The sequence below is a fragment of the Tachysurus vachellii genome, chromosome 4 (assembly GCF_030014155.1).
Source record: "Tachysurus vachellii isolate PV-2020 chromosome 4, HZAU_Pvac_v1, whole genome shotgun sequence".
Lineage (NCBI taxonomy): Eukaryota > Metazoa > Chordata > Actinopteri > Siluriformes > Bagridae > Tachysurus > Tachysurus vachellii.
Window position 1 is genome coordinate 32255640 of NC_083463.1, and position 10000 is coordinate 32265639.

The 10000-nt window shown below is 44.6% G+C and overlaps 1 protein-coding gene across 2 annotated transcripts; it reads right to left on the reverse strand.

The window, feature by feature from the left end:
* Window positions 1–195: 195 nt before the first annotated feature.
* LOC132845034 (neuronal pentraxin-1-like) lies at window positions 196–9744 on the reverse strand. Of its 2 annotated transcripts, none has more exons than XM_060869018.1 (5): window positions 9238–9744; window positions 7320–7524; window positions 4348–4592; window positions 3261–3440; window positions 196–2017 (listed from the first exon to the last, which is right to left on the reverse strand). In XM_060869018.1, exons 1-5 carry the CDS (start codon window positions 9664–9666, stop codon window positions 1796–1798), a joined length of 1281 nt encoding a protein of 426 aa, XP_060725001.1. In that variant the 5' UTR covers window positions 9667–9744; the 3' UTR covers window positions 196–1795. The 2 variants fall into 2 exon arrangements, with proteins under 2 accessions (XP_060725001.1, XP_060725000.1); XM_060869017.1 differs by having other exon boundaries at window positions 7320–7527.
* Between the last annotated feature and the right edge of the window lie 256 nt (window positions 9745–10000).

The window sequence follows — 10000 nt, forward strand, 5'->3', positions numbered from 1 at the left end:
TTGTTGCTGGAGGTCCAGACGTCCATTTACGATTCAGCTCCATGTTGATAGTTGATATATTAAGTATTGGCACCCATACACGATGCATTAGAGTATAATAATAATATATATATACACTGTGTGCATTCGGAGGCCCTTTAAGTCGTCATGTACACAACTTCACCTTTATAAATAAGTGCATAAGAAGCAAGAACGTCTTTCTATCACAATTTTATTACAAAAATTAGATCTCTCAGTGGTGCCATGCTTTTAGCGTATAACAATACAGTAGAAAAACCCGACCCGAACCATAGGAGAGAGGGGAGAAAATAATAAGCAAACCGTGGACGCAGCGTTTGTTCGCTCATGCTGTGGCTATGCATTAACATTCCTATTACAGAGTACAAACACCTGCCCAAATAATCACACACACACACACACCATAATCTGTGTAACACGTTTAAACCTGCAATCTTTAAATGTAACACGACAATTAAAGCGATTTTTTTAATAAATAAATACATAAATCAATAAATAAATTAATAAATAAATGAATGAATGAATGAAAAGTGTGTGTGCTGCTGAATCGGTGCTCCAGCCCAAAGGCACTCGTAAGCGTGTTCGTGTTGGCAAAATCGAACGACATCCTAAAGAGAAACATCCGAACAGACTGGATAGAAGAAATAAAAGATTGATCCTAAACATTTACATAACCATCAAACATGAACTCATCAGATTCATTTTACTCTTTATACATTTATCCAGACACTCTGAACATCCAGGGCTAGAACATACAGGTGGCTTTCTGACACGTCCGGGATTCACACTCACAACCTTTTGGTCCATGGCTCAGCCTTCACACTCACAACCTTCTGGTCCATGGCTCAGCCTTCACACTCACAACCTTCTGGTCCATGGCTCAGCCTTCACACTCACAACCTTCTGGTCCATGGCTCAGCCTTCACACTCACAACCTTCTGGTCCATGGCTCAGCCTTCACACTCACAACCTTCTGGTCCATGGCTCAGCCTTCACACTCACAACCTTCTGGTCCATGGCTCAGCCTTCACACTCACAACCTTCTGGTCCATGGCTCAGCCTTCACACTCACAACCTTCTGGTCCATGGCTCAGCCTTCACACTCACAACCTTCTGGTCCATTGCTCAGCCTGGACGGTCCGAGCGCAGAGCAGAAGAGTCGAGAACCATAGCAGAGTTGTTTCTGGGATTTGAACCCACAAACTTCTTTAGTCACAGTGCAAAATCCAGAGACACCATTAAAGAGCAAAGCTCAATCTCGAGGTAAAATACCGTCCGGGAAAAACCCGTCTTTCCGTCCTAAAGACCATTTTTTTCTTTAATTTTTTTTTTCCTTTTCCAGCGTATTCTTTAAGACACATCTTTCCAGCTTCCGTTCCGAGACAAAGAGAGAGAAAAAATTTAAATAAAATATGTGCGATTTGAGAAGAAGAAAATACAAAAGCAAAAATATCCAAGTTAAAAAAAAACAAAAAAAACCCAAAGCCAGTTTTGCGGTTTTTCAAAACGTACAACAGGAAAAAGTTTCAAGACTGGACGAGACTAAGAAGAATTTTTGTTTTCTTTCGCACACGAATATGTAAGAATTCATAGAAATCTGTGCTCTTATTCAGTTCATTGTGTGCAGTTCTTTTTTTTTTCTTTTTTTTTATTTAAATCAACGTCAAAATTGAAGACAAGTAAAGACAGAAGCTTTAGAAATATCGCGTCTCGGATCGGTGCTGTTTTTCGTTATTATTTCTTTTTTTTATTTCAGGTTTTTCACGCTGCACGTTTTTCAGTTGACCTGACGACACTGCTCGAAAGTCCACTTGGTGGCTCCACCGAACACGTCGATGTTCGACTCCGACCAGGACAGAACGTTGCCCGTTTGTGCTCTGCTGTTGCAGGTTGCCAGATTGTAGATCTCAACAGACGACAGCTTTTTGTCCCACACGTTGAAATTCGCCAGCTCGCCTACGAACGCCTGCGTAGCGTCAAACCCGCCGCCCAGCGTGTCCTAGCAGGAGCAAATGGAAGAAAATCAACAGAGTTCTATTAATAAGATGAGAGTGAGCAGGTGGACGGGGTGAATGGGGTTATTTCTAGTCTCAGAATTAAAATTCCAGTTTAAAAGAGTTCACAATTCTGGCAGCCTTTTTTACTTACTTAATTAATTAATTATATCTTTATGATATAATTGTACTGAACATTTACAAACATTTTTATAATTTTTTTTATGTTGTATTTATTCATTAGTTTTGTGTGTTTATTTATTTATTTATTTATTTATTCGTTTATTTCCAATGCTTATTAAACCATTTCCAGTTCTTTGTACGGTCAAAAGTTTCATAATCTTACCAAAATTTTCTATTTGTTATTATGTTTATAATAATACACTGTTGCTAGGCAACTAGAAAATCATGGACTAGTGACTCGCAATGGCTACAATGGGCAATTAAACAGCTAGCAGTGACGGTTCAGGACGATCTGAAGTCAGAACGAAAGTAGAAATGAGACGTAGATCCAAAATACCAACATTTCTCTCAGACATGTTGGAAATTTACTAAAAACAAATCTCTATAAGATTAAATCCGCTAACTCAGCTATGATCGTCGCTGCTAACGAAATGTAGCATCATTTCAGACACATTTATTAATTAGATATTTTTCAGTGTTTAGATATTTTTTTAAATTGTGCCTTTGTTTCATTAACATTGAACACGTGAATGAATAATAAATGAAAGCAGCTACATCTCTCAGAAGAAGAGCAGCTCGTGTGTCCACCGTTACTGCGTCACTGTGAGCTAAGACAACGTTTCCTCCTAGGACATAAAAACACAAGCTGTGTATAAATCTGGAGAACTGCCCGAGTTTGCGTCATCTGGGATTCCGCTCGATCCTGTTCCCAAAACGGATTCGTTTTCTAGGTGACACGAATGTCCTAATTTTTAAACGACTCGGATTCCCCGAACAAACTTGAAATTTCCCTGACGTCCAGTTTTTAGAACATTTTCCCTCCGTGTTTAATGAGGTATGGAGAAGACTTTAACTGATAAATCCTAAACGACTCCCTATTAAGTGCCCTATGTAGTACACGTTGCCTTCTAACAATGTCAAGAATGAAATAAGCGCCCAATTACTAACACTTTAGCTTCCTGTTCAGTGTGTTGGGCAGGAAATAAAACCTTCTGCACACTCTGCGCTTGCCAAATAGTGAGCCATCTGCTCCATAAAAGGAGGGTTTTTAAAAAAGTTCCTCACCTGTTCCTGGCCCAGGACCAGAACTCCATTGGGTTTGATAGGATGATACGGAGCCAGGTTCTCTCCGGTTCCACGCAGAACACCGTCCTGAAACGCTTCCCAAACGCCGTCACGTGTCGTCCATGTGATGCAGATGTGATGCCATTTCCCGTCATTTATCAGGAAGGGCAGTTTTGCAACCTGCAACAAAGCGACAGGTGATATATTATTATTATTATTATTATTATTAACATTATTATTATTATTATTATATTATTACTATTATATTATTATAATTATTTTTATTTTTATTTTTATTATATTATTATGATTATTATTATATTATATTGTATTATATTATTATTATATTATATTATTATTATTATTATGAATAAATCATTGTGTGTGCTATAGAAAAGTAATCAACTAATACTATGGCTTGATGAAGAGGAGTCACTGCTGCGTCCCTACCAACAATTACACATTATTATTTATTAAAGAACAAAATGTAACTAGATTTGTAAAATTTGTCTTGACAAACTTTGATGTTGACGAAGCAAGTATTCGCAAAGGCCGGTGCTTTTTGGAGGTGCGTGGACGTAAGGGTCAGTGTTACTTTTGGAGGCAAGTGGACAGAAAGCTAGGGTGCCAAAACATTTGGAGGCAGGTGGAGACGAGCATGTGACGTCATCCGAATACTCTTGAGAGGGTTCCCCACATTAGGCTGAGTGTTTTGATATGTCACATGTCCATGTTGTGCAAATTTTTGATTTTCACACATTAGTTACGTTACACTTGCGTTATAGTAGCTATAAACATCAATCCCACAACAAACTCTCAATTCCTCTGCATTGGAGTTAATAAGACAGATACAAGTTAAGAAGGTGGAGAAACCACTCCTCTGTCCTGAAGAGGACACTGGAGACTCCTTCATTCCATCAATGTTACATTAACATCTGTTTTCAGAAAACTTTCTGTGTTAGTATGAGGTTCGGACCCTTAAACTAAAATCCCGTAACTAACACTGTATTCAGATGGTGTCTGGGAATTCAACACCTTCTGACCAATCAGAATCCAGAATTCAGCAGTGATGTATAATTGCTAGTACCTTGTCGTTGATGAGGATTTCCATGGGATTGTTTCCCCACTCGATGAGCACGAGCTCGTTGGACTGTCCCGGCACAGCGTAGGAGAACGGCGTTCCCACTCCGGGCGAGGCGTTGGATTTGATCCACAGACACAGTGTGAAGGCGTACATCTCCGGAAGACTGCGCTTCACTTTAGCGTACATGTAGTTGGTGCGTAGCGGGAACGTGAGCTGGAACTTATCTGCTGGTCTGGTGCCTTTAGGACCTGAGCAAGCACATGAAGAGAATGTGTGTTGTTACCGTTCACCAGGTCAGTGATGCGGTGGTGTGGCATACTCAGTGTGTGTGTGTGTGTGTGTGTGAGTGTTTGTGTGTATGTGTGTGTGTGGGTGTGTGTGTGTGTGTGTGTGTGAGTGTTTGTGTGTATGTGTGTGTGTGTGGGTGTGTGTGTTACCGTTTCACAGGTCAGTGATGCGGTGGTGTAGCATGCTCTGTGTGTGTGTGTGTGTGTGTGTGTGTGTCAGTGGCTCGGGTGTGTAGTGTGCTCTGTGTGTGTGTCAGTGATGCGGATGTGTAGTGTGCTCTGTGTGTGTGTGTGTGTCAGTGACGCGGTGGTGTAGTGTGCTCTGTGTGTGTGTGTGTGTCAGTGACGCGGTGGTGTAGTGTGCTCTGTGTGTGTGTTTGTGTGTGTGTGTGTTACCTTTCTCCAGGTCAGTGACGCGGTAGTGTAGCGTGCTCTGTGTGTGTGTGTGTGTCAGTGATGCGGATGTGTAGTGTGCTCTGTGTGTGTGTGTGTGTCAGTGACGCGGTGGTGTAGTGTGCTCTGTGTGTGTGTGTGTGTCAGTGACGCGGTGGTGTAGTGTGCTCTGTGTGTGTGTTTGTGTGTGTGTGTGTTACCTTTCTCCAGGTCAGTGACGCGGTGGTGTAGCGTGCTCTGTGTGTGTGTGTGTGTCAGTGACGCGGTGGTGTAGTGTGCTCTGTGTGTGTGTGTGTGTCAGTGACGCGGTGGTGTAGTGTGCTCTGTGTGTGTGTTTGTGTGTGTGTGTGTTACCTTTCTCCAGTTCAGTGACGCGGTGGTGTAGCGTGCTCTGTGTGTGTGTGTCAGTGACATGGTGGTGTAGTGTGCTCTGTGTGTGTGTCAGTGACGCGGTGGTGTAGTGTGCTCTGTGTGTGTGTCAGTGACGCGGTGGTGTAGTGTGCTCTGTGTGTGTGTGTGTTACCTTTCTCCAGGTCAGTGACGCGGTGGTGTAGCGTGCTCTGTGTGTGTGTGTGTGTGTCAGTGACACGGTGGTGTAGTGTGCTCTGTGTGTGTGTGTGTGTCAGTGACGCGGTGGTGTAGCGTGCTCTGTGTGTGTGTGTTTGTGTGTGTGTGTTACCTTTCTCCAGTTCAGTGACGCGGTGGTGTAGCGTGCTCTCTCTGTGTGTGTCAGTGACGCGGTGGTGTAGTGTGCGCTGTGTGTGTGTGTGTGTTACCTTTCTCCAGGTCAGTGACGCGGTGGTGTAGTGTGCGCTGTGTGTGTGTGTGTCAGTGACGCGGTGGTGTAGTGTGCGCTGTGTGTGTGTGTGTGTTACCTTTCTCCAGGTCAGTGACGCGGTGGTGTAGTGTGCTCTGTGTGTGTGTGTGTCAGTGACGCGGTGGTGTAGTGTGCTCTGTGTGTGTGTGTGTCAGTGACGCGGTGGTGTAGTGTGCTCTGTGTGTGTGTGTGTCAGTGACGCGGTGGTGTAGTGTGCTCTGTGTGTGTGTGTGTCAGTGACGCGGTGGTGTAGTGTGCTCTGTGTGTGTGTGTCAGTGACGCGGTGGTGTAGTGTGCTCTGTGTGTGTGTGTGTGTGTCAGTGACGCGGTGGTGTAGTGTGCTCTGTGTGTGTGTGTGTCAGTGACGCGGTGGTGTAGTGTGCTCTGTGTGTGTGTGTCAGTGACGCAGTGGTGTAGTGTGCTCTGTGTGTGTGTGTGTCAGTGACGCGGTGGTGTAGTGTGCTCTGTGTGTGTGTGTGTGTGTGTGTGTAGTGCTCGTGTGGTGTTGTGTGTTTCTCTCGCTCCGTGTGTTGTGGTGCTTTCTCTGTCAGTGACGTGGTGTAGTGTGCTCTGTGTGTGTGTGTCAGTGACGCGGTGGTGTAGTGTGCTCTGTGTGTGTGTGTCAGTGACGCGGTGGTGTAGTGTGCTCTGTGTGTGTGTGTCAGTGACGCGGTGGTGTAGTGTGCTCTGTGTGTGTGTGTCAGTGACGCGGTGGTGTAGTGTGCTCTGTGTGTGTGTGTGTGTGTGTCAGTGACGCGGTGGTGTAGTGTGCTCTGTGTGTGTGTGTTTGTGTGTGTGTTACCTTTCTCCAGTTCAGTGACGCGGTGGTGTAGCGTGCTCTGTGTGTGTGTGTTAGTGACGTGGTGGTGTTGTGTGCTCTGTGTGTGTGTGTTACCTTTCTCCAGGTCAGTGACGCGGTGGTGTAGCGTGCTCTGTGTGTGTGTGTGTGTCAGTGACGCGGTGGTGTAGTGTGCTCTGTGTGTGTGCTCTCTGTGTGTGTGTTACCTTTCTCCAGGTCAGTGACGCGGTGGTGTAGCGTGCTCAGTGTGTGTGTGTGTGTCAGTGACGCAGTGGTGTAGCGTGCTCTGTGTGTGTGTGTCAGTGACGCGGTGGTGTAGCGTGCTCTGTGTGTGTGTCAGTGACGCAGTGGTGTAGTGTGCTCTGTGTGTGTGTGTGTGTGTCAGTGACGCGGTGGTGTAGCGTGCTCTGTGTGTGTGTGTGTGTTACCTTTCTCCAGTTCAGTGACGCGGTGGTGTAGCGTGCTCTGTGTGTGTGTGTCAGTGACGCGGTGGTGTAGTGTGCTCTGTGTGTGTGTGTCAGTGACGCGGTGGTGTAGTGTGCTCTGTGTGTGTGTGTCAGTGACGCGGTGGTGTAGCGTGCTCTGTGTGTGTGTGTGTCAGTGACGCGGTGGTGTAGTGTGCTCTGTGTGTGTGTGTGTCAGTGACGCGGTGGTGTAGTGTGCTCTGTGTGTGTGTTACCTTTCTCCAGGTCAGTGACGCGGTGGTGTAGCGTGCTCAGTGTCGACTCCACACGGTTGCGCTGCTCCGTGTCGTTACTCGCTCCCCCTTTACTCTCCTCCAGTGTGTTGACTCGGGACAGAACCTGCTTCTCCATGTCATCGATTTTATTCTGCAGTAAATCCTTCAGACTGTTGGCCTGCACCGAGCCGTTTGTCCGACTGTACTGCTGAGGAGTTAAACACCACATCACTGAGCACTGACGAGGTTCAGTAAACACTGCCAAAATAATCACTGCACTCTAACCAACACTCAGCTCTGATTTTAACACCTACAGTGTAGAATTCACACTGAACACATCAAACACTTAGAGCACTGACGAGGTTCAGTAAACACTACGAAGCTAAACACTTCACACTAAGTATCAAATGAACACTGACTACATCACTCACATCACTGCAGACTAAGGAGATTCAATAAACACTACACTGAAACACTGAGCACAGAATTAACACTCAGCGTTGAATTCAGTACACCTATGTTAAATTAACACCCGTGTTTTACCAGCGATGTTGATTTAACTCTTAACATAAAAGACATTAATACAACGACATCTGTGTTCATTTAACACTGTGTTCATTTAACACCGTGATGTCAAGAAGCATGTAGGTGTTTTGTTCAGTGTTTAGTTTTAGTGTTGAAGTGTTGATCCTAAATAAAGGCATAGTGTTAAATAACCTTTTTTTAACCTAGTGTTGAATTCGGCCCTAAATTATTGAAATATTTTTTATAGTCTTTAATTATCACTTTTTACACATCAAAGCAAAATCATATGAAATAATTACACTAACTAATCCTAATGTTCACTTAACATCAGCGTACATTCTGTGTTTATGTTAAAGCATTTGATGTTTTAAAAAAGTGTTAAAGAACAGGATCGTGTTGCATTAACACCTGCTTTATCGCACTGTACACAGTGTTAAGTAGATGCCGGACACTCGGCTCCGTGAAGGACGTTTTAGAAACCTGCTAATCTCCTTTTAGGATTAGACTGAGACGCTGTGCACGTTGAAAATACATCAGAACTCAACACTCGTCTGTGTTACTTAACACTCAACGCCTGTATTATTAGCACATGTTTGAGGTGATTAGGAGGTGTGTGACATACTGTACAGCGCATGAGAAATACACATAGAGACGTGTTTCCGTATCAGTGCTGAATTCACACGGTGTAAAATTAACACAGCTTTATGGGTCACCAATGAACATGAAGTGTTAATTCAACTCATTTTCTGTAGACGTTTGGAATAATCTATCTGATGAATAATCTATCTGATCTATGTTGAAGATCTATCTGAATGACTGAGCCGATATCTTCAGTCAGAGAATTAACTTTAGTGTTCAGTTTATTTGTGTTGGTTGCTGCCGAATACGATTTACACTTACAGCTGTAAGTTAATATGATCTATAATATTAAATACTAACACGGTTTATAACACTATATAAACTCTACTGTTATACAGTGTTATCAATTATTTAATTAACACTTCCGGTGTTAATCTACTGTTATCTAATCTATAATAATAAGCCTACAGAATTGAACCGATGCCTTCGTGTAGAAGGAACACATTTTTACACAAACTCCTACCTATGGTATAGAATTAACACCTATCCAAGTAAATTAACACTAAAATAAAGAACAGAATTAAACACTGCAGATTTTACGGTGATTAAAGTAAATAAAACGGTTCCCGGTGGCTCCCTTCTGTGGTTAAACCTTCCACCTTTCTAAAAGGGTTTTATAAAGAAAAGAGTTACACAAGAGGAACGAACCTCTTTGTGTGTGTGTGTGTGTGTGTGTGTGTGTGTGTGTGTGTGTGTGTGTGTGTACTATGTTGAGTTCTCGTTCCTAAATCATCCATTAAACGGATTAAAGTACCTCCAGGTTCTCCAGCCTCTGCTTGAGGGTGGCTAAAGTGAGCCCGAGCTGCGCCAGAGTGTCCCCAGAAGTTCTGGACACGTCCCCCATGGTGTTCTTGCCCGGTTCCTTCCTGCGTCCCCCGGCTTTCTGCGCTCCCCCTCCGTCCTCCTGTGCGCCCTCGCAGCGGCTCAGTTTTCCCGTCAGCTCTCGGATGGTCTCCTTCTGGCTCATGATGGTCTCCTTCTGCTGCAGGACGGTCTCCCGGAGCTGCAGCACGGTGCTCTTCAGGTCTTCCGCCGGCGCGCTGTTCTGCATCGTGGCCGCGCAAAGGTCCGCGTCCTTCGGCACCGACGTGCACACGAACTGCGTTGCGCCGAACTCCTGCGCGGATCCGGACGAAATCACCGCAGAGAAAAGTAGCCAAAGTGTCCAAAATACTCGCTCCATTCTGGAATTCTAAATATCTATCTATCTATACGCGTGTGTAGATGTGAGTTCTGCTCTGAGTTCTGCCTCCTAGTGAACCGACGCGTTAAAGAAGATTGTGGGATTTTGCGCTCCGCGTAACCGTTTATATAGGAGCGCAGAGCGCGCGCGTCAGTCCGCACGGCGTTAAGGCCACGCCCACTCGTAACGCCCCCTCTAGTAAAGTGACATTTCTGCAGTTGGACAGTGTAGGGCGCTCGTGTAAGTGTCCTGATGTCCTGTATTGAAGCGTCACGTGGACGTGGACGTGCAGTGTACAGGATGGAGGATATACGCAGAAAACGTAGTAACGTTT

What these genes read in the sequence shown, in the direction of transcription:
- LOC132845034 (XM_060869017.1), bottom strand. Translation starts at nt 9,666, where the DNA reads ATGGAGCGAGTATTTTGGACACTTTGGCTACTTTTCTCTGCGGTGATT. An exon ending in AGAGGCTGGAGAACCTGGAG is followed by an intron (nt 7,528 to 9,237) that starts GTACTTTAATCC and finishes TTAACTCCTCAG; the next exon opens with CAGTACAGTCGGACAAACGG. An exon ending in CGTCACTGACCTGGAGAAAG is followed by an intron (nt 4,593 to 7,319) that starts GTAACACACACA and finishes GTGCTTGCTCAG; the next exon opens with GTCCTAAAGGCACCAGACCA.